The sequence below is a fragment of the Poecilia latipinna genome, unplaced genomic scaffold (assembly GCF_001443285.1).
Source record: "Poecilia latipinna isolate Pla-1442-1.1 unplaced genomic scaffold, P_latipinna-1.0 Scaffold2948, whole genome shotgun sequence".
NCBI classification, from domain to species: domain Eukaryota; kingdom Metazoa; phylum Chordata; class Actinopteri; order Cyprinodontiformes; family Poeciliidae; genus Poecilia; species Poecilia latipinna.
In genome coordinates, this window is record NW_015115564.1 from 27,435 (window position 1) to 52,457 (window position 25,023).

General features: G+C 38.0%; 1 protein-coding gene and 1 long non-coding RNA gene across 2 annotated transcripts in view; both read left to right on the forward strand.

Moving 5' to 3' along the window:
- The window catches only part of LOC106939685 (ephrin type-A receptor 3-like), a 37,466-nt gene extending 25,920 nt beyond the window's left edge, over positions 1-11,546 (forward strand). Inside the window, exons 11-13 of the mRNA XM_015022182.1 lie at positions 227-420; positions 5,895-6,050; positions 9,774-11,546. Coding sequence (XP_014877668.1) covers positions 227-420; positions 5,895-6,050; positions 9,774-9,879 — 456 coding nt within the window. The 3' untranslated portion in view covers positions 9,880-11,546. The remainder of the gene's footprint in view (positions 1-226; positions 421-5,894; positions 6,051-9,773) is intronic.
- Positions 11,547-16,102: 4,556 nt separating this feature from the next.
- On the forward strand, positions 16,103-19,386 carry LOC106939686 (uncharacterized). Its single transcript, XR_001422892.1, has 3 exons — positions 16,103-16,437; positions 16,567-16,664; positions 18,943-19,386. It is a non-coding gene; the product is annotated as an uncharacterized LOC106939686 (long non-coding RNA).
- Positions 19,387-25,023: the final 5,637 nt, after the last annotated feature.

A 25,023-nucleotide genomic window follows, 5' to 3' on the forward strand; every position in this document is an offset into this window, starting at 1 on the left:
ATTTTTTTTTAAAAAAAAACCAATTTCTGATTTTAAAAAAAAAACCCGGTTTTTTTTTTTTTTTTTTTTTAATCTGGTGTACTTCTGCTGTTTTCATATGTGCTGCAAGAATATATTTGACTTGATCCTAATAACTCAACCATCTCTGGTCCAGAACAATTGAAAACAAAATTTTTAAAGAAACTTTATATAAATTAATTCTAATCCAGTGTATTCTTGCCTGCAGGTCATAAAAGCTGTAGACGAGGGTTACCGCTTGCCACCCCCCATGGACTGCCCTGCCACACTCTATCAGCTGATGTTGGACTGCTGGCAGAAGGAGCGGAATAACCGTCCGAAGTTTGACCAAATTGTCAGCATCCTTGACAAACTCATCCGCAACCCCTGCAGCCTCAAAATCACAGCCAACACTACATCCAGGTACCGGCGGTATACTGAATCTTTGATTTTCTTCTTTCGGGATTTTGCACATAGAGAAAGTAGCACAGAAGAACAAACAATAAAGGATACACCATCATTTGCTAAGCCAGATCTTCCAAAACAAATAATATCTGGGAATTGTGACAGTCATAGTTTGAACAAAGGAAATATTTCTTCTTCAGTTTTTTCTTCAACTATGATTTACATTCAAACTTGTTTATAAGCTCTGGTGTTGTTATTTCTTGCTACAGCCTAAATGTACAGAATCATACATTTTTCTCTACTCATACATTAAGTAGACTTAATGGCACTGAAATGATTGTTTTAATGGTAACTGCAAGTTTACTATGTGTGAATAAAGATTAAATTAATCAATATAAACACACAAAAGAAAGTATTACAATCTGTGAAAGTAAAAGCATTTTTATATAGGTTAATTCAGTTTGACAGTGCATAATGGAAAACTTCAACTAAAGAACTGCTCTCCTGGGAGAGCAACTGGCAAAACTTAAAAAAAACACACAAAAAAAACACAATTTTTTGTTTTTGTTTAACTTTAGCAGCACTTTATTTCTTCATCCTCCTGCCCCCTTTTGTTGTTCTCACAGTGTTTTTTTTTTCCTTCTTATTTTCTTCTTCCACTGGGCTTGTCTCTATTGTTTGGGCGACAATTCTCCCAGGGGGCCGTGGGGAAGCAGGGCAGCACATGTACAGTTGTCAGTTCTGAGCGGGGAGAGAGACGGGCGTTGGGTCTACAGCAGAAGGCAATGGTATTATGGAGATGTCAGAGCTCATAACATTGACTAATGATTTCTTAAGAAAGTGAAAATAGGTCCCTTGGAGTTTGCATGTAATTTTCTTGATTGGCTTTTAACACTGGGTGAGCGCGGCCTGGCCAACTGAGTCCTGCCTGGTGATTTATTAGAACTGCTCGTGCGGATATGTTTGTGTGTATGTGGAAGCGAGGGAGAGAGTGTGTGGTGGCAGCGGCAGTTGCACAGCAGGAGCAGCTGCTCTCAGCTCAACACACCTCGTTTGTCTCAGGGCTGTCCTGGCAGGCTAATGTACTGCCCCCCTACCTCCCAGCCCCGGACCGAAGCCTGCGACCAGAGTCGAGCATCTGGAGGCTTGGGAGGTGGAAGTTGGTTAGAGTTTACTGTCTCTGCATGCGGATGGAAAAAGAGTGGGGGTCACTGGGCCAAGGTTGGCTGTCAGAGACAAATTATAGGCCAACAGGAGTCCAATCAGGGTTGGAGGTCACTGTCAAAATTGCTTTTCAAGGTGTTTAAAACATGAAACTGTAGGTTTTTGTGTTTGCTTAGAAAAGACGTTGTCCATTTTGATCAAAAAAGTGTGGCGGTGGCAAAAGAAAACCTAACCTCGTGATACACTTGGTTGAAAGGTTGTAGTGCAATATGTATACTGCCTCATAGGAAAATATGTTCAAATCTCATTTTATTTAGTCTGGCATGCTGCCATCATGCATTTATATATTTTCTGCAGGTGCTTTTTCTTTCAATCGGAATATTGCGTGACATTAACCAACCTAAAGCTTTGTTTACACAAAACCACAATCTGGAAACAGCTGGTATTTTCAGATGTTGACTTTGGAAAAGTTCAGCATTTAAATGACTCTGCGTCACTGTTAAGGCGAGACCGCCAAGACACCTTGAATCTGCTGTAGTTGTTCCATAAAGCCTACATAAAAGTAATGATCGTAGAAGGCAAGAAGTGATTACTTAATGAAAAAGGAGTGATTCTTCTTAGAATGCTTCACAAAAGAATGATGGACGGGGTCTACAGGGAAAGCAATAAAGAAAATAAATAAAGAAAAATCTCACCTTTGTTTTAATTTCACATCACGTTATAATGTTATGGCCTAATCAAAAACATACCTGGAGGAATCCTTTTTTTCTTGCATGTTTGAGGAATTCTTGAATGTCCCATGGGAGCCATTTAAGGGTGTCTACATGCTGGTTCACACAAAGCGCCGCCTATTTCCACAGAGCTCTTCACAGAGCAGCCCTGCACCTATCAGCTCTTCCAGACTAGCAGTAGCAGCAGCAGCATTTGTCAAACACCTGGTGGGACTGTGCTGAGCTTATCATCCAAAGTGCTTCTCAGTCAAAGCTCCTAAGAAGGGTTGGTAGCGACAGACATAATGTCATAACAGTTAAGGGGTTAACCCAGAGCATAGCAATCTGTTTGTGCAAGGGAATAAACATGGCTCTGTAAACAAACAGTGGGTATGGTTGATTGTCTATTCTATTGCCTGGATATCGTGTTGGACACCAAAGCAATGTGCATAGCAGATGCACCGATCTATGTATTACAAGAAATACTTCATTGCCACCACGCTGGTGTGGTTGTAAGATGACCGAAGTCTGGTCACGCAGCCAGGCTGGTTGTTTCAGATTCTCTTAAACAGAATGTTCTGGTTGCATGTCACTGATAAATAACTTCGGATTCTCCCACATGTCTTCCTTCAGGAAACAGAGTGTGAACTCTCACAGTCTCAGACTGTCCAAATTCTAGCAAAGTGGGCTTAAGAGGAATCAGCATAGTTCTGACTTATTGTCCTACTTCACGGTTTTTTAAACAGATATACAGCCTGATTAAAAATTGCAGACAAGCTGAATCTCTGAACTTTCAGATTTCCCTTCGCTGCTACCCATTCATTTCTCCCTTCATTGCCCTTTCCACATCTACTTTATCTGTTAAAGTTGCACTCATCCAGCTATTCTCTTTCTTCTGTGAGCTCCATAAAATAAATTAAAAAAAACTACATAACCATGGTATTTGGAAGTCTGAAAAATTGAAAGATAGACTACAAAGCACAAGAACTGACACCAATAAAGGGGCCAGACTAATTCTCTGCAGTGTTTTTATACTTACTTCTGCTCAAACAGGGGATTTTTCTGCATTTCTATATGCTATTGAATCCACAAGAGGCTTTAAAAACATCCTCTGGCATCAAACAGATGCTCTCTTTTCCTTTTTCTTTGTTTTTCCCCTTGCATCACATCATTCTCTTTCCTCACCAATAATCTTGTCTCTTGAGTTGCCGCAAGAAATGTAAGAACATAGGAAACAAAGAAAATGATAAGAGGGAGGAAACAAGGTCATTTGCAGTTTACTTCCCAGTGGACACAGCGGAGGGGGAAATGTAAGCAGAATATAGAAAGAGAAGAAAGCAACACAAAGGCAATGGGTACAGGTGGAAGATGGAGAAAAAGATCAATAATCTTGCAAGAAAGATGAAGCTCCATACTTTGTAACAGTATAATTTGGTGGAATTTTATATATAATTTTGTAACTGAGTTGCTTTTTGCACAGTATAAAACAATCATAAAATCAATTTTATTTAAATAAAATAAAAATAACCAAGAAAAGAAAAAGAACAACAAACAAATAAACTTTTTTTTTAATTAATTATTCACATTTTTGTCTTCTCCCTTCCCAAGCAAACCACCCCCTCTATCCAGCTACAAATTCCCTCCCTTTCAGACAAACCAGTGTTTCCAGAGAGTCCTGGGGGGCCCTCAGCACTTTGACAGGCCTCTGATCTGGCAGGAAAAGACTCAATCATTGTAAAAACACCCACTCCACCACCTCAAGAGCATCTTTTTTTTTTCTCCTCCACCTTTTTCTTCTCTCCTACTGTCTCCGTTAGAGATCCCATGTCGCCTTTCTTCTCTCAGTATACTGCCTTGCCTCAGTGTGGTGCTTTTGATGCCGTCGTCTAATAGCAGACTGGTAAATTTCTCTTGACTATATTTTGAATCTCTTAAAACCATCCTTACTTCAGCGTCATGCATACTGCAGAGAACACGCCTCATTGTTGGGAGTTCTTGCTGAAAGTGAATGAAAACTAAAACACAACGTTTTGCGTAAAGGCCTTCTATTTAAAATATGTTAAACTTCTTGCCTTTTTCAAACATCTCTATTATGATCTCTATTCTTGCATTTATCTCCGAGTTGCATCTCCCCAGATCACACAAACTACCACTGATAGTGCCTCAAACCCCTCAGCGGCATTATGTCTGCCAGAAAGAGGTGGACTTCCTGGTATTCTAATGAGTTTGTTTACATTGCTATGAATAGCATCCCCCCAGGGAACTCTACCTCTTTCTCTGGTGCTGTACTTTCCTGCTTTCCATTATTCTCTTGTGCCCTGTCTCGGTACAGGTGCCTTTTTGGAAAGACAGGTGGAGCATGTCCTTAAAAAGTAAGAAAGGACACAAAGTGCTCTGCTGTTATCGTTAGCTCCACTTTGATCTCTAGATGGATTGACCCGGTTTCATATTCACTGCGTTGATGTGATCCAGTTTCCCCGACTGCGAACGAAGCCACACTGCTTCCACATCATGAGTGACACTGAAAACGTGATGTCCTGTCAACCTGTGTTCATTTTTCATCTTCAGCTTCCTCTCCTCTTCCCGTATCTTTGTTAGTTGGCTGTTTTACTGAGCACCAGCTAACATGGTACATTTCATTTGATCTAATTTAAGCCATCCGATGTAATAACATCCAATTTTGCATTCTGCTACAGAGTACATGCTCAGCAGGAAGTGGTAACGAAGTTAAACAGAAACGGATGCTGGTTTTGATGGCAATCTTGGCTCTAAATATATATAATGAAAATAATTGACTCCCACAAATACACACAGACACACGTGCTCAACAGTTTATTTACCTTGGAAGGTTTTTCTTAGCTATAATGTAATGCTGTGTAAAGGTGACCATCTGTGATGGAAAATGTAAAACGTCTTCCATGAAAGCACTGGCATTTCATATGTTCTTTACTAGATGTCAGATAGGGATCGTAGATTTTTGCTTCAAGAACTTTGTGCCATTGATGGGTTTCTGAAAGCATTGTCATTGTTCCTATACTGTGCTCTTGGAACAAAAATTTAGATGAACTCTGAAAACTTTGAACAAACATAATCTAAGTAGAATTAAAAACGAAGCATTTGCTCAGTTAAAATGTATCAAATGTCTGTATCCGTCTACCTCCTGCAGTAGCTTTGTGATAATATATGATTGGTGTCAGAAAGATGCTGGGAGATTACATTTGAGACAAACCCTTCAAGGAGCCCCCGTTGTGTTCACCTTTGAACTTCGACTTCCCTTCGGGGAAATATTTTTTAATCACACCCCACTCAAATATTTGCTTGCATGGCACATGCTTTACGGGACAAGCCTGGAGCCAAGGCAGCAATATAAACTATGTACATCACATTCCAAAAGCTGCTTTGCACAAGTTGTGGTTGAACGGTAGCCAGACAGCACCTGTCAGGCAGTATATCAGTTTGTCAGCTGATGACCGAGGTGATGCTTATCCACCTGTTTTCCTGAAACGATGCTCTGAATTCTTATGTTATTTAATATTATGAAAACTGACAGATCATGTGGCATTTTCTTTACATTTGTTTCTCAATTGGTCATCTGCCTTTGTCTCTCCTGTCCCTTAGACCAGCGAACTTGTTGTTGGACAGGAGCAGTGCAGAAGTTCCCCCAGTGGGGACGATGGGTGACTGGATGGATGCCATGAGGACCTTGCCTTGCAAGGAGGCCTTCTCAGGGGTCAGCTACAGCTCCTGCGACACCCTGGCCAAGACCTCGACAGAGTAAGATTCCAACAAACAGATGAACTATCTGGATGGATTCATCTTCATAGTTCATCACCTAAACATTTTGAACTAGGTTCACAGCTCTAACTTGAGCTAGTTCTTGTCCATTTAGGGTCTAAAAAGTATAGGTCATGTCATCATTTACAAATGCCTTTACCCAGTCCCTCTCTCTTTTTGTTTCTTTATTGATTTTTTGTTTTGTTTTTCTTTAGGGATGCACACATGTCACTATGAATATTTGTTTGATATTGTGTGTGTGTGTGTGTGTACTCTGATAACACAGGACCTGATACCAGCGTGATGGGAGCTGTGTTTCCCTTTAACAGACAGTATTAGGTTGCATATACTTTTTCATATACTTGCATATACTTTTTTTAACCCAGCAAGTTATGTGACTCACATCAACTGAATGTGAGTCACATAACAAGAAGACGACAATGTACAGATGCAATTGACTTTATCTATTGATGAGAACTTGGGATTTTGACGCCTTCTGTGTATGCTGACATATGAGATTCCTTACTATGACCACACTGCAGACACAACATTGCATAAAGCTGAAGTGAGCCTGCGACTGTAGCTTCTGATTTGGGAAATGGCCAAATGGCAAATACGCCTAATTTTTCCACAACATTCAGTATCTTTAATCAAACTAAAATACTTGTAAATCTGTATTAGACCATTTTACATTAGTAGCAGAGTATTTAAAACTAAGTCTGTGATTTACGAAACCTTTAATTATACATAGAAAAATGAATAATAAATCATACATAAAAAATAAATAATATATAAGATAGTTGTAAGGAGTGTATTTTTATTTATTAGTATTTGTCAGTATGTGGTATCAGCAAGTACTTAAATGTAAGTACTTGTACACACACCACTAAAGTTTTAAAGAATCTGGTATTGGTACAGCTTCTAAAAACAGGCAGTCACTGGTGTTGAACTAAACATGTTAGATGGAAGAAGTTTGTAATAAGTTAGATAACGTTGGTTTGTGGAGCTGATATCACCAGTTGGTATATTCTGAAGAAGTCTTCTGTATCGGCCTTTGTCTCCTCTATTGTTTTTTTCTCCATTTCCAATGGTTTGGAAAAACACATTGGTTTACTATCTTTTTTTTTTTTGTCAATCATCTTGTTTGGGAGTGGGTGGAAATAATAATCTCACCCAGGAATAAATGCATTGGTCCTCAGTGATTTTCCTGTTGGTAATTGGATCAGTGAGGTATTAATCCACTGAAGACTCCATCTAAGACACCAACCTCAGCTGCAAGGCTAACAGCCTTGGCTCAGATTATGTATTGCTCAATATAGATTGCTCTATTGATTTGTACAGTTTTAATCTAGTCCTTGACATTCAGCAAAAGGCTTGGCAATGCTCTGACCTTAGATGAACAGTCATACTCCTGCACACTGTGCTGACTCGTCTGCTGGAGTAATTGATTAATCCTTTTTCGAAAATGGGATGGACCAATGAGAAAATACTGTCCGCTTCGGAATAGCATATTTTCCATCTGCAAACTGCAGTGTGAAAAAAATGTCTGTCTAAACTGCACAGGACATGAAATGTCATACTTATGTGTAAAAATGTATTTTGCCATAAATGGGATAACTTCAGACATCATAAAATTAACTCTTTAATTTAATTTGTGTTACTCTACTAAGTAGGGCAGAAATCCTGTGTCATGAAAAAAATTAGTGGTGGAACAGTTATTGGCACTCCGATCAGTACTGTCCAACAGCAATTGGCTATTCTTCTCCAATAACAATTCGCAGAAAGACTGATTTATTTTACCATTTTTTTTATTTGCAGAAGTTGAAAGAGTCATGTAAGAAGATTGATGCGTTTTTGGAGAAACCATATCTGTGTTGAGTCCAGCATACATTTTGTATTGTTATCCTGTAGCAACTAATTATCATCTGTTTTATGTCAGAGACTAATGGATTTGTATGACAAATTTCCAGGTGTTTCAAAAAGCTCATGATGCCATGCTCTCTATTAAGGTTCCTAGGCCATTAGAAGGAAAAACAGGCCAATTAATCCGTAAACCCCAACCCACCCAAAGTATTTGGTTCCAAAAATGTCAATCTTAGTCTAGTTTGAGTAATTCACAGTTCTAGTTAAAGTCTCAGAAAATAAAGTTTTTATTTCTTCACCACCCTGCTTTCTGTGCCTGATGGCAATCTAATCTTCTGGAGAAGATCTAAAAAAAGTAATAATAATAAATCTCCTTCAAGATCATGTTCATATGTTGGGAAGACAGAAAGTCACAAATTAGCTCTGATTTAGTTGAAAATAGTAAACCTAAACTTGTTTTATGCTTCAGTTAAAAGTTAAAAGTATCTTATGAAGATTGTTAGAATGACCGACAGCCAGTAATTAGCTTACAGTTTGTTAGTTTTTAAATATCTTTATACTATTTAAAATGCACTCAAGTTAAATGTTGGAGTTGTTGCCACATTTCAAATGTGAGATCATCCGGCCACAAGAAAAATTAATTAATTGTAAGTCTTTTACACACATTCAACCAGGGGTGCCTTCAATTTAAAATACTGTATAATGTAATGTGAGTTAATCCAACAACGCTAACAAAAAGGAGTTTGTGAAATGGACAGATAATCTAATGGCTATCAACTCGTTTCAAGTTCAAATTAATCCCTTGCAAAATACATTGTGTTGGATTTTATCCCAGATGTAGCAGCTCTTATTGATATCTTGTGTAACATGTTGATGGGCCTGGCTATTTTTCAGTAGAGTGGTTCTGACGGAGGTCCACATCACACCAGCTACATGCCCAGAATGGGAGCCATCAATGGGAATCACCACCCTCTAGCGCCCAGCTCCTCTCCACCCTAAAAAGGCTCTGGATGGTGGGTTAAGGACTAAGGCCCAGGCCCTGCCTGAGAGCAAAGCTGTACCTCCAGAGCTGCTGCTGGGCTTCCACTCACAACTTGCAATCAAAATAATGGCAAAGTTTGTGTTGTAGTTCTGCAATAATTTTGTATGCAACTCCACTGATTCTACTACTCCACTGATTCTTCATACCTTTGTAATGCAATAATGCAATGCCCTAATGTGGAAAACATAACAAAAAAATCACTTTTTGACATGTAGCAGTGTCTTGTGTGTAAATGTTGCCAGTCGCTACAGAGTTTGCTAAAAACAATTAACTGTTTCTTTTCTTCAGGTCTATGCCACTTAACGCTCCTAACAATTATAATCTAGGTGGCCCAAACATTATTTTTTTTTTTATAATTTCTCTTCTACCAAATGCATGTGCAACAAAAGTTTGCTTGTGAAAGTATTAACCAGACGTTTCTGCCATGTTATCAAATTTAACAACTACTGCAGTCACAATCTCTTACAGTGTGTAAGTCATACCCTTTGAATATTTTACATTTTGTTGTACTGCAACCTCAAATGTGTATTTATTGTACATAAAATCAATAATTAAAGTCAATAATTAGAAGTGCATATATGTAAAGGAAAAAGAAACTTAGTCATGGGGATGCTTTTCTTGAGGATGAATGGAGCTACTAAATACAACTCAATCAACAACAAAAAAAACTCTTAGAAAGTCAAATAAAATGTGAAAAGTTTGAAGGGTATGACTATGTTTTCAAGGCACTCTACACATAAATCTTTATGTCCAGTCTTCTCTTTATCTGATTGTTTTCTTTTTCTTTTTTTTTTTTCTTAATGTTCTTCAAACACCAGGGATCTGAAAAAGGTTGGAGTGACTATTGCAGGACCGCAAAAGAAGATTGTGAGCAGCCTGAAAGCCCTAGAATCCCATACCAAGAATGGTCCAGTACCTGTTTAAAAACAATAACAAGAAATGAAAACCACCAGAGACTTTTCTGTTGGTCTGTGTTTACACACACTAACACAGTGGCTACATATCTAAATAATACGGAGATGCAAATGGATGAAAAAAAAACAACAACAAAAAAAAAAACAGATGTCTCATGTGATGTCTTTCACGCATTGTTGAAAGCTTTCTAACAGAGAAGTGGGAAAGGGTTCAGAACTGACCTGCCACCTTGTAAGCTGACTGGCTCACCCCTCTCCCTACATGCCCACATTGAGATGCCTTACTGACTAATAGAGGGGGGAGAGAGAAAACAAAAGGTAAGGAGGTCAGAAAGACATTACGAGGAACGCAAGCCTGGTCGTCATTGGAAAACATAGCAGGGACAGAGAAAATGCCGGAGCTGTCCTTGGCTAACACCGGCGTCTTCCAGAGGCAGGAGAACAGCTGATATGCCATGTGTAGAAGAGCATGGCAGACATCCACAGCTGACTTATATGCGGACTTTTTCTGAATTGATGAAGTCTGAGGATGGGAGTTGCAGCTACCTACATTCAGTACTCAGTCCAAGTCACGGCCAAACTCATATGGACTCACCTATTGTTTGACTCTGTAGCTCTAACATAAAGCATTTGCATTCAGTAGACATGCCACTAAAAGCAATAAGGTTGTAATCCATCAAATCCATTCATCGTGGCGAAGCCATGGGTATGTTACATGTGTTATGTATTAAATGCTGTGGTCTGAAGACCTGTGGCCATAACACTGCACACCCAGAACTTTCATTATTGTGACATCTTTGTTCCATGTGCTAATGTTGCGTACTGTTTCCCACCACCTTCATGCAGAATCTCAGGATGAGTGTATCCTGTTTTTTTCCTACAACAGGAAACCGGTGGAAAGCTGAGATGGAAGGAAGTTAATGACAAGAAGGTAAAGAGGAAATACTTGGAGCAAAATAAATGCAAGGAGCCCAAAACAGAAAAAGTGATCTGTCGGTTGCTGGTCATTTCACCCTGTTCCAGTTCATACCTTAGTAATTGTGGTTGTTCAAAACCTAGCTGTTCTGGGTTCACAATGGCATTATCTATTGTTTGACTCTTTGCACCTATCATCCGTTAAGTAATACTCACTTTTTTTATTTTAAAGTGATCCCTTATGTCTTCACTTTATAATGGCACCCAGCAGGAGATTAGTTAGAGCTACTGCAGTTTGATCAGGGGTTCATCCGTATGATAAATACATGGGAATATGGTATAGTACAAATATTTTTCATAAAATATACAGTTTTAAGATTAATTATTCTGGAGATTTCTGCAGTTCTTGAGAGGGAGTTCTGCTACTCGTAAAAGTTTTTACTAAAAATGCTGATAAGCAATATTTGAATTTTATGGATAAGAAATGATTTGTTTACAAGTATGAGCTGGAAGTAGAAAGAACTAAGTAGAAATGCATAGATATGGGGATACAGATTGGCAAAGGGGTGAACAGACCCGGAACCCAATTGTCTGTATGAAATGTTATTGTGATGAAGAGTTGTTTTTAAATGTGTCTTTGAGATTACGTTTCTTCTTTGGGAAAGACAAGTTTGAGCCAAGACTTCAAAACAGATTACTTTTTTTTTTTTGTTTTGGATGGGCAAAGTAAGTAAACAAGGTGGTCAATCTGAAGATTTTACACAATAACTCACTCAATAAAGCCATGTGAAAAGCTCTCTCTTTTTACATTTTGGTTTCAAATAATTTGAACTACACTTAAAAAAAACTAACCTCGAACTAACGAATCTTGTTGTTTTCCAAGCAAAAAAATAAATAAATAAAAAATAGAGTGCCTCCTGTAGTTGGTCTTGATCATGGTGGAATCACCAAGAAAACATTTCTTTTAGTTTAATGTAATAAAGTAAGTGTTTCTCGTGTTTTCTTTAGAGTATAGCTCAATCATCAATTGCCCCAGTCTGACTCGATATTAAAATGCTCTGATAACAATGCAATACATCCAATAAATTATTGCTTTCTGAAATAGTAACCTGATATGCCACGTCCATCATGGGATTTCCTAAAGGCACCTTAAAATATCGATGTAAATGGAGTACATATTTAACGATGCTAGTCTTCTGCTTTGATGTCACCCAGCTGGTCCCTCAGTGCAACACTTACCCAGTATTTTTGAACTGGCACTTTGGTACTTTGTGCTCTTGAACGCGTGATATTTACAATGAAGATGCTGTCTTTATGCCTCTTTAAGCACTTGGTACACATTACTGTAGCACTTTGAATGACAACGTTTTTGCCTTGGCTGTAGACTAAGCTTGATTAAAGCACAGGGGTGCTGTCGGTGCTTTTGGGAAACCCAGCCCTGTTCAGTGTGTCAATTCTGTCTTCCTTTACTTGGTCTACCTGTGGATGCTGCTGTTGCTGATATGTGTTTGAAATTAGCATGTACATAATGTAAAACCATCGTAAAGAAAGCAACTAGCACTCCAGATCTCACTATATACATGGCCATCCATTTTTTTTTTTTTTTTGTACAAATGTTTGTATGTATAAATGATTGAATAAAAATTGTGCAACATTTTTAATTAAAATTGAGGAAAAAAATCATCTGTATTATATTTTATCCTACTTTGAATCATACTTGTTAGTTTTTTCTACAATAAAAAGGCAATTATGATTACATTATTTATTTGTTAACATTATACAATGCATTGATGATTTTTGAGCGTAGATTAAATTATGTGTCTGTGATGTCTTGATATGATTTTAACACAAACTTCATAAACCTGAGACATCTGAGAGAGCAATATTGTTACGGACCCTATACAAATCCCTAATAATTTTATGTCTAAAGACTGACATGTGTGTCTGTGTGCGTTTGTCTGCAAATGTAGATGGCCTTGTCTACTAATGTAAAATGGTTTGTAGTGAAAACATTTATATTTTTATAATAAATAATTCACAAAATATTTTCAAAAAAAAAAGAATGATTACACAAATGCTCCTGTGCTTTATTTCACATGCACTCTAGAAAAAAAAAAAAAAAAAAAATAGTTAAAACCAACATCTTCTTTTATAGGATGCTATTCTTAACAGCTGATTAACATAAAACTCACAAAATCCAGGCCCTGTCTCATTGGGTTAAGGCATCAATATCTGTCAGAATGTGATCCTCTGGGGTGCAGCATAAATGGAGCGCTCTCCCCATGTCCCGTAATTAAAAAAGAGAGTTCCCCAACTGCGTTGAGGACGTATAAAACTTTTGTAAGGAAGTAACTGTGGTAGTTCATTTATGTGATGGCAGCATTTTTAGGTCCTGAAAACGTTGCACTTCAGGTGCCAACGTAGCAGCTTATGGTGTCTAGCCCACATTCAATCAAACATGAACTGGTCATCAGAAAATTTGAAGCAGGACTATCCATGCTGGATCAATGCCATGACCAGGGACCCCTGTAGGATATTATTGGGCACACACAAAACAATCTCTGAACCTGACCCACTGAGCACATCCACATCCCCAACACGCATCATGAGCGTGGCGCACAAAACCACACAAATGAGCCACAGCAACAAAAATAGTGGAAGGCCCAACGCACATAATGCAACACATACACACACTCATTAGCCTGAACAGTGTACTATTTTTATTTTATTTTTTTTACATATTACCCTAAATACTGAAGTCAGGAAAGCAAAGAGTGGCCATGTGACATGCAGAGGGAGGAGGATGGAGATTCCCAGGCTCAGGTGGTGTGTCTGAGACTTCCAGAGGAGGAGGTGAAGCAACAATGTTTGCTTGTCATGGTCGGCCGATGGAGAAGTGATGTGGAGGTCCAGTCAGTTCTTCAGTTCCCTAAAATGCGCATGCGAGTTCATTGAAACCCCGCCAATCCTGAGCTGCTCACAGGGTCAGAAGCTCAGCGGGGTCCACTTGACCTCTTAAAACTGTGAGATGGGTAAAAAATGACTTATTCACTGCACAGTCACATTTAGCGTACAGGAAGAGCACCAAGCCGCCAAATAAACAAAAGTAAACTGAACTGTCACGTTTAGGTTTAGGAAGTACATGTGCCCACTCCCACAGAAGCAAAATCAATGTAGGCTACATGCAGAATGTTTTGACACAAAAGGCCTTTTTTCCCAAAATGTTAATAGTAAAGGGGGGACGTAATAAAAAAATGCAATAACTATAATATATATATATTTTTTGTGTAACTTGAGATTTAAGAAAAATCTCAAGTTCCACACAGTGAGTATGGCCATACAGCTGCTGGTGCTGCTGGCCAAGACAAGTTTATCACGTCAGCACTGGGCTGGCACCACCAACAAATGATCGTCTCTACGTTGATGATAAGTTCAACATAGCTTTCACGTTTTCTGTGAAACCAACATTTGTGAAAGAACGGACCACTCTGAGGAAGTCCAGCCTGGTAGCATCTTGGGATCTCGCCTGTGCAACAAGTCTGGGATTTGGCAAGTCTCAATAGAACAGTAATCGTTTCTCTGCATTGTGTCAAGTTTGGTGCAAATGACATCGCTGTGCGGTGTTGTTTTTCAAAAGCTGGCTCAGCTGCTTATTTCCAGTGGAAGGAGTTCAGAATGCTGTAGAACATCAAGACATGTTTGTCTGTTTCATGAAATGGTCCCCTTCCTTTCCAAATGAACAGGGTGGGGAGGAATTTGACAGATGTGCAGATCTTATCTCAACCTAGAAGAGATTTGAATGATAGACTGGTGCAGAGACTGTGAGCCGGCCAGCCTTCTCTTCCAGCAGTATTTGTGAGGTCAACAATAGTGTTTGACCTCACAGATACTCCTCAGGAAGAATGGACAAATAATTCCATAAACGCAGTACTAATATTTGCATACAGTATAATTTCAACTGTTGTGACTGTGAAGAATGGAACAAACCCTAGTAATATTTACATTGAAAATGGTCATTGAAGCCTTTTCTGTGTTAACATAAGTAATTTAATATTTGTTGGTAATGTAGAGTAGATATTCACTGCCACATGTTAGGATAACTTAGTAGTGTGCAGTGCTTTGCACAGCCACCCCTTCTCACATATTTGCATGCAACCGATAAGCTGATGGAAACAATGAACATCTTTGCTCTACAGAAAGGCTAAAATTGATGGTGGAATCCCAGAAACCTGCATACATACCTGCATACCCCACAGATTTTGCAGAAAGATCCTGGCCCAGATTTGATCTTTATGGTGGCAGAATTACAGTTGGATAATCAAGAAAAAAATGAGACTTTGACTGTGAAATTAGAGTGTGGAGGGTGGGGGATCATGATGAACGTTTACACTAAGTTTCTTTTAGGACTCAAGAAAACAAAAAAAAACAAAAACAAAATCCAATGTGGTTAAAAGAAGAACCATATAAGAATCTCTCTTATAGGATGGTTCTACATGTATGCCTTAGGAAAAGTAATTTTTTCCAGACTTACTTTTTGAAGGCTCCGTAAAATTAAGTCTCATTTGTTGACATTTCTTCAGTTTCATTTGCATTCGTCTTCCACTATAAAGAACAAAAACAGCAATGTGCCAAGAATAAAAGTATTAATTTGCTAACTTCAGATGGATTTTATATATCAACTTCCACATTCACAGCATGTTAGAGAGAATGGCTTTGATCATTCTCTTTTGACTTTGTTCTTGAATTTGATGTACAAGAATGTAAACGCCGACAGCACTGGCTGTTCGACATGTATTTATGTTTTTATTCCTTGCAAACAATGATGGTGGGCTTGCATATGCTTCCTCTTGAAGATCTGAGTGAGGTATCCATTAAACAGGTCTCCTGATACACAGATTCTACTCTTCCATGTACTTATTTAAAGAGCCTTGTGCCAACTTTAATGTTTTATTCCAGTGTTGATAGGAAAGTCTCTCACAGATTTTGCATTGAACATACCAAGAACGCAAAGTTTTTGACTGGTGCAGTGCATCTGGAAAGTATTCACAGTGCTTCACTTTTTCCACATTTTATGACGTTAAAGCCGTATTTCTAACTGTATTAAATTAATCTTTCCCCTAAACTCTACACACAAATACCCCTTTATGACGATGTGAAAAATGTTTGAGATTTTTTTTTTTTTTTGTCAAATGTATTAAAAATGGAAAATCCAGAAATCACATCTACATAAGGATTCATAGCCTTTCCCATGAAGCTCAAAATTAAGCTTCTTCCACTGATCAGCCTTGTGGATGTTTCTGCAACTTAAATTTTAGACTGATTCTTACAAGTGTGCCTTGCAAGATACATATGCTTTCACCACAAATTACTGACGCTGATGTGAAGAACAGCCATATTGAAACACAAAGTTGGGCTTATAAATTCTGACTGGGGATAATCTGAGTTTCCCCCACAATGGAAAGTCAAATTCCAGTTGATTTTTTTAGACTATGAGGTCAGAACTTTTGCGTCCCAACTTCAAACCCAGCTCACTTGTGCCTAATTATCTCCACCTGTGCTCTTCAGAATATAAACCTCTCCCAGCCACAGCACTAGCAACAAATTATCAAAGCTAACATGCAGATGCACTAAGCCTTTTCAAGCCAAGTTAAAAGTAAGTCGACCCTTTTTCTCTGTCATCTGAACTCCTGCTCTTTGCCTGCTTCTTGTCTGGTTTGGTTTTGCTCTTTCATTTTGAACCTCATCTGATTTTTGACTCTTCTCTTTGTGCTGGATTTTTAAGCCTGTTGAAGCGTTGTGCCCATGTCGCCAAACATGGACCATTACTTCAACCACATCTCCCCTGGGATTTCTCCATCACATATGCAGTAATCTCAACAGGTCAGTCATTTCCATTCTGTGCAAGATTTTGCTAAACTGTCATGCCTCGGTCTCATACCTCACTGTTCCAGATCTCTAAACTGGTTCCAGCAACCCAGTGTCTAGAACTGCAATAATCCTTTAAATAAAGACTGTTAAACAGGCAATTATGTGTGTTGGCTGTATTTTTGGATCCAAAGTATCCCAGCTCGTTGTAGTTAAAATTATATTTTTCAGTGCCAATACTACTTTTCAGTTTCACGTTAAGCTGACATCATTTTAGCCCAATATAAATGGGTTTTCACTCCATTACTGCAGAATTGTTTCAATTGGCAGTTTAGAAAATATACCAAATTGACACTTCATATTAAGCAAACAAGCAAAACACCAATGATGATGATGAAACCCAACACATATTCTGCTAATGTTGACTCTGATGTGTATGTATATACGTGTAGCATGTATATATTAAGACCGCTGAGTCTCTGAATAGGGTTTAAATCTGACAAAGAACAGCACCTTAAATATAAATTTCTCATTAGCTTTTAGCTATTGTTATACATGGTTTGACTAAATTTGAGCAAAGTCCTTGGTTTCTACTTTAAACATAATCCATTCATCAGTTTAATACAACTATACGTGTGAAAATGATAAAACACAAAATTTAATATTTAAAAGATTCCTAGAACCTGTTCAGTGTCTCTACAACATATTTCTTGAGACCTTGTATGCCACTCGTCTACCTCTACAAGACCTTTTTTTTTCACAAATGTTCTACATCTGCTCCAAGTTAAGCCTCTACTGCTAAACCTTCCCACCCTGCTCCTTGTTTCCTCGTCTGAATCTAATAAAGCATTTTGTTTCCGATCATCCATGGTTAAAGTTGATTTGTTGTCTGACTTTAAAGTAGATTATCTGTGTTTTTCTTCTTTTTTTTCCTTTGGGGAGACAAGTGAGGGAAAAGAATGGTGATGACTCAGCCCAATGTCCAAATTCTGACAATAACCAGATGTTCTGAGGCAGATGTGCACAGAGGAGGGAAAAAAAGGGAAAAATTGTACTAGCTATCAAGTCGGAAAACAATGAAGACGGTATGCTTACCTCCACCACTTTGGTTTATTTTCACGTACAAGACCTCACAGCACTGAAACCACTGGAGAGATAGGAAAAACAGAAGGCGAGCTGACGGGGTGGATCCAGAGTCCAGGAAATGTGAAATTTAGAGAATGATGAAGTCTATGTTGGAGAGGTAATTCTTGTTGCAGAAGTTAACTTTTTTTTTTAAACTACTTTTCTGAGTAATTCAAAACTAGCACCATTTTGTTTTGGCATACACTGTTAAAATAGCAGCAAAACAGAAAACATGTTTTTAACTGAAAGTAATGGAAATGGATACATATGCAAGATATGCTACTGACTAAAATCATTTTGCAATGAGGCTGTATGCACAAGGTAACTATGTAAGCTTTCTCCATTTAATTTCCCAACTTTGTCACTTTATAGTCAACTTGTAATTTTAATATTTAATGTAATTCACATGTGGTACACTAAATTTATTGTAATGCATTAAATATAACACCAAAACATTTTTGTAAAGAAAAATCTGAAATTTGTGTAACTCTATTTAGCTCTCTGATTCGATTACCGTTCCCTGCAATGACGTGTACAGTGAAGCAAGTTTTGCATATCTAAAACTTGCTGGTCTGCAGGCCAAAGATGTTCTCAGTTCTTCATGGTAACACAGCTGAAGTTCAGACTGAATGGAGACGGTGTACAAATCAGTCTTAAAGTTATTAAAATAAACAATGTAAAACTTTTCAGATTTGTATTTGCAAAAAGAATGACATTTCCCTTCAACTTCACAGTTATGCATACTTTGGGTTGATTGGTTCTATAAAATTCACTGTTTGTGGCTGTACTGTTGAAATCTGTGGGAAAGTTCAAGGAGTGGGAATAGACACTAGGCCATAAATATTATTCATTCCATTGCAGTTTGACCTCCATTTGCTCTACATTAATGAATAATGTGGGTTCCTTATGGCAAAACTTTACATTTTCTGTAAATTGTAGGCCAGTGTTTTTATTTGTAAAGGCGTTGAGTATATTATTGAAAATAAGCACAGTTTTTACATGCACACAATGACAGAAATAATCTATTCTTAAAAAGCTATGCAGACAAACAGACACCCACATCCCCTCCCCTCTGTGAAGGTTCATCTCCTCCCTGTGAAGATCCATCTCCTGCCTTTGAAGCATGCTCTGCGGTCTCATCCATCTATCTCCCTGCTCTTTCCTTTAGGTTTCCAGTAAAAAGTGGCCCCAAGCTGTGTGCAGCTGCTGCTCATGGCTTGATGACAAACTTCTGATGCCTCATTCAGCAAGTCCTGTTGCCTGCTGTGAGGATGTCAGTCTTGCAAAATCACTTCCTGCAAATAGAGTTCACTGATAAAGGGCCAGGATGTCATCTGCTGGTTATCTGTGTTACAAACCATGTTGGTCTTACTGCAGTGGCCAAATTGTAGAAGACTGGTTCTGCCTTACCAGTGTAGTGCAAGTGCAAACACATAATTCCCCTGTGTACATTGCAAGGAGCACCAACCTGTCACAGCTTTAAACTACATGGTACTGTGTACATGCACACTGTCTGCTTTTGGCTTAGACCTGTTTGAGTTCTTTAGAGGAACTCGGTGGATTTAATCTTTCCTGAACTAACATGTGCAATAAATATATTAAATTGTTTCAATACTGAGAGTCAAATATCCACTAGTTTGGGGAAAAAATGGCTTCGCATCAACATGCTGTATGGTAAAGAGACTCGAAGGGAAATTATGTCTTCATTTCAGGGAGAAATCCAGATTGTATACAAGACCCAAAGCTTTAATTACAACTATTGTCTTAGTCTAAAGTGTGGGAACACTAAAACCTCATGTAAGTTTTCTCTTGTGACCAATTGGTCCCAAAACCAAGAATTGTATTCCTCTCTTTTATTGGCCAAGTTGCTTAGGAGTCATCTAAACATGTCCTAGTTTGATTTTCCATGTGGGCATGAGTGAAACAATGACACTGGTGAACAAGGTGGTGTCAGTCTAAGCAAGGCATGCAAAACCTGTAATTTTGACCGTGAGCTTATTTAACCCAAGTTCTATGTTGTGATTATAGTTTTAAAAGTACGGTATTTACCCAGAGCTGATTTAATTCCTGGTATAGCTGGAAGGGAAATTTCTTACACCAGAAGGGAGTTCTTCCAAAATGAGTGGCTGTTTAGGTGGCTATGATGAGATTAAAGTCAGTGTTCCAAATTATTGTGGTAGACCACATATTTTACCAGCATGTTTTCTCATTTGAAGGAACTGACTGGAAGTAGCATTTATATTTTGGTGTGGTAAGTTATGGAAAGAACAAACAATCCGTACTGTGTTGAATGCCACGGATTAAAGTCTTCAAAAAGGATTTAAAAGAAGAGGGAAATTGTTCCATAACTGGGGGGCAGCAACCTTAAAACCCTGATCACCCCAGAGACTGAAAATAACCCCTGATTTTCAGCTTTGTCTTTAAAACAGCCAAGAGTAGTTAGTCATCTGAACTTGGAGACGGAGAAGGAGAGTACAAGTGAAGCAAGTCCTGGTTTGTACAAGGTGAAGGCAAGAGAGGTCAGTCAGTCTGATCCCAAAATATACTGAGTTACAATAGTTAAGGTATGTGGTAAAAAAGATGCGAATGATTGTTTCAAAATCCTGCTTGGATTTTACCCAGACTGGTGGCAGTGGATTGTAAAAATGGAGTCAACTAGTCATGATTTAAATGGTGAGTTTCGCAAGGGCCACTTTTGTAGATCAAAATCTTCAGTCTTTAATTTCACTCAGGCAGTCGACATTTGTTTTTGTTTTTTTTGTTTTTTTCAAATGTTGACGGTCATCAGCATAACACAGAAACACAATTCCTAATGTCCTCAAAATGAAAGGGCAGCGAGGAAAGAGGGTCGTAGAATACACATCTGACCAGACACCGAAAAAAAGAAAAAAACACTGTAGATGACAAAAACTCATTTATAGACAAAACGTTTGGTCAGAGAAAACCAGTTTGATTAATTAAAATTTTCTGGTTCTGGTGATTTAAAAAAATGTATTTGGCGATTATTTACAATATTCTAGGTATGTCAAATATAATTTTTAAATCCAGAGAATTACCTCAGTATGAAAATTTCTAACAAAAAAAGGTGAAGTGGAAAAACGATGTGACAATGGCATTTACACTAACGTGGAGAAAGCAATATTTGCATTACTGCCACATGGAAAAACTTTTGAAAATGGCTATAAATACTACCACAAAGACAAGAGCTCATGAAGATAATAAAGCTCTGTTAGTGGTGTTAACATTGTTGTGTCTTTTACTTCACAAAAAGGCTATGGAGAGGCTGGTCTTGTTGACACTGTTTAAGGGACAATTGATTTTCCATAAAAGTATAGCAAAGTAATGCAGTGGGACTGCTGCCAGTGTAATATCAGCACTTTGGCATCTCTCATTTGAACCCCCTCTTCTACAACATCTTCAATTCATTCTTCATTTTTTTTTTAATTCCTTTATCTCCAATCTTTTTTAAAGTTTTTGTCTCTCTTTCCCTTATACTTCAGTGCCTGGAACTTTTAACTTTTTGTTTGCTCATTCGCCCCTAGGTCTCTTCTTACCTTTCGCTTCCTGTTTCTCATCTCTCCTCACAGTTTCTCAGTTCATGTTAATTTTGCCCAATCAACATCAGAAGAAATATGCCATTTACTTTCAGCATATCAGTCCAAAAAAGCAAACAAACAAATCTGGCTTCCTTCGCTTTTTAAATCTTGCTCAACAGCAAGAAAATTAGTTGCAGAGAAAAGGGGGTAAAGACTCATTTCCTCCATTTGTGCATGTTTGCGTCATTCACCTATTGTTCCCCAGTTGACTGGAATTGTCTATATTTAGTGCATTAAAAATTCAGGCCTTTATTTAATTACAGCATGTTCAGCTTTAGATTGTGCTTAGATTGCTGCCAAAGGGAGAAGAATTTGTTATTGATTCACATGAAAATTTGCACACTGAAAAACCTTTAAACATAGAGTTGATATGAATATAATATGTTTATATCATAAAAGTAAAGAGCCAAGGCACATTAGTTTCACATGTTTCACTGTCATGGTAGGACATTACTGATTATTGCAATGTGCATGTTAATATTTTTCATTTTAGGTTACAGTAAGGAACTTTATGATTATTTATTAATAAAATAATTTGTCCAGTTAAAATTTTCAGAGAAATCAAGGTGAAAATTTTCAGCTTCATTAATCCTGACTGGTAACTGGTCAGTTAGAAAATTTCTGATTCTTTTCTACTCTGCACATATAATCAGTGCTATCAGATTGGGTTGACAACACTCTTCAGACTGGATGCTGTTCTTGATGAAGACATTCATACTCAGTTATGTTTCCATGCCAGCTTCCTCCTGGCACATGTTGATGTAACTTTAGCCTAGCCTGCCAATTTGCACATCGCTGTATGTTTGTGTTTGTGTTAAAAGGCATGATAAATTCTGTCCATTACTTTTTTTTTATTCGGTACATGTCCTGAAATTCAATACAGAAACCTATGCCAAGAGGATTGCCAAGCTACAGCATATTTAATTCTGAAAGTCTTTGTGCACAGAACTTTAAAGAGTCATGATGCTTAGTACAAATAATTAAAAAAAAATAATTAAATCTGGTTTATTCGCTTAACATTTGGTCAAATTACAAAGCTCCAGCTGAATAGCTGTTCTGCCTTCTCCACAAAGCAAATTACAGCAGGAGCTGAAATGCTCCAAAAGCGCTCACTCAACACAAATCAGTATTGCCTTCTTCACATAAAAGAACGCACGTCACCATGTCTGGCTCAGTCTCTTTTATATTACCATCATGTGAGCAGTACTTTCGTCAAGTAAGTTCGTGTAAATCAGAGATTCTATGACCTTTTTGTAAAAAAAAAAAATCTGTTGAAGAACCATCCAGCTTATAATCAGAATAAAGTATGAAATCCAGGGTCTATGATTCAGTGAATGAATAAGTACAGAGCAGAAGTAGGGCTGCTAATTGGATTTGGGTTCTTGAATGCCCTCCACACAAATGTTTAACCTGCAAAAAAAAAAAAAGTTTTGAGCAATTGGAGTTATATATATTCTCAGTCCTTGTAAATTGTCTAAACTATGACATTGAAAGTCAGGCTTGGTTGGCACATCTGAACAACGACCACATTTCCAAGAATATTTTGGCATTAATAGACATGTTGATGTCAACAGCTTGTACGTTTCACTTTTCAACTGCACTTACAGGATAAAATAACAAGCAACAAAACCAATTTCACATGAAAATGTCTGTTTTATTCATTTTTTTTAAGATTCTGAGGATAGCACGACTTCGCTTGAAATGTCTAAATGTTTCTATGGTTTAAATTAATTGTAAATAATTGCTTCACTACAGTTATATCAAGATGAACATTCGTAGCCAAACTATCTTAGTTTTTTTTTTTTTTTTTATTAACGCCATTTTTCTTTTCCTGAGACAAACTTTCACAGAACTTAAATAGTTTTTATTTATTACTTCTGCCTTTCATCTTCTTCACCAGTTCATCTTTCTGTCAATATATTAAAACCATATATCACCTGGATCAAACCCTGTCTGGGAGACAGAGCACATGGGCTGATTTATTTGGAAGCTTCCTGTGTGTCTGAGAGTTTTATGAGCGTTGTCGCAGACCATAGATACATTTTTGACAAGCCTTTGCTTTGACCACTGTTATCCCCCACATTTTTCTTGCCTTCTCGCTCGGCTTGACCTCAGTGAATGGAAAGGCCACATGTTGGTGTCACCCTTTCTTTAAACAACTGAATTGCATAGGATGTTGGAGTCAATCCTTACCAGCTGCTACAGTGGATAAGGAATGCTCATATTTTTGGAAAGTAGGTTGCCATATTGTTGCAACTTCATTTTCAGGTGCTCCAGGTGATAAAAGACAATGCAATGAATTGTTAGAGTTTTCACCCAGTTGCACATCATCTGGATTTTATTATGTCTTTATTGTAATATCTCCACACTCTTTAAGTTGTAATCGTCCAGTATATTATTATTACTGTCATTGTTAATCATCTTTTTTTTTTTTTGTTATTTCCGAAACACTTGAATGACTTGAAACACCCAAGAAGCTACAGTATGTTAGTGAGATCAAAGAATTGATGATTATCTTTAATATATGTGTTAGATTAATTCTGTTCTCTCAACATAGTTATGAAAATTACCCAAAAAACTATGTAGTAGCTCAGTGGTTCCCAAACTTTTTCTTCTGCGCCCCCCCAGTGGTTTCCAAACATTTTCTGCGCCCCCCCAATGGATTACAAAAGGCTGTCTGGTTGAAACGACGCGTGTGACGGGGGGTCATTGACTTTTTTGGGGGCAAAATGAATGTACGTAGCTGAAAATAGACACCAACATCGGTAGCCTACAAGGTACTTACTTGTTAAGCTTGTTAAGCTTAAGGTTCTGTATTGATATTAGCTAGTCATCTTTTAGCTAACATTACCTGCATCCAGCAGCTTTACTCAACTCAGTCGGTTAGTTTGGAGGGAAAAACTGTGAAAAGTTCTTTGCGTTTTGCTGGTTTGCTGCCGTGATTCTAACACAAACCTACGTAGCTCTGCCCAGCAGCAGCAGGTCTCCTTCACAGGTGGAAACCCAGCGCGAGCGTCGTAGCGCTCACGTTGCATTTAAAGGCGGCTCGGAAAAACAGGTTACAACATGTTAACAACGGATTAAACAGTTTTAACTGATAAAAGTGACAGAGGACACAGATATGGGAACTGTGGAAGCCTCTACTGTATCAAATTGACGTAGGAATAACAGAGTTGGCCATTCTAAGGTAAAAACCCAGCGCATACAGTGTTCATGTTTTGTTTTTTTTTCATCCAGACGGCTTCCCGCGCCCCCCCTGCAATGACACGGTGCCCCCCCCTAGGGGGTGCGCCCCACAGTTTGGGAACCTCTGTAGTAGCTAATAAAATGATGGCAAATCTTAAATGTGGACAGTCCATTTCACGGATTAGATTTGGAAAAAATAAATGTATTAAAAATGTAACTTATTGATATGAAAAGCAATGGATGATATTCACTTTGGAAAATGTGAGGTAGACCGGGACACATCTGGAAACCATCAGTGTATGAGCACACCAAGGAAGAGGCACCAACAAGATGCCAAATAACGTTCAATGGCTAACCAGGCTAGCATAGCATGAGTTTGACCAAGATCAATACTGGTATCGGGATTGATGATAGTAATGCTGCATAAACTTACTCTAAATCCTCAGTTTTTTTTTTTTTTTTACTGT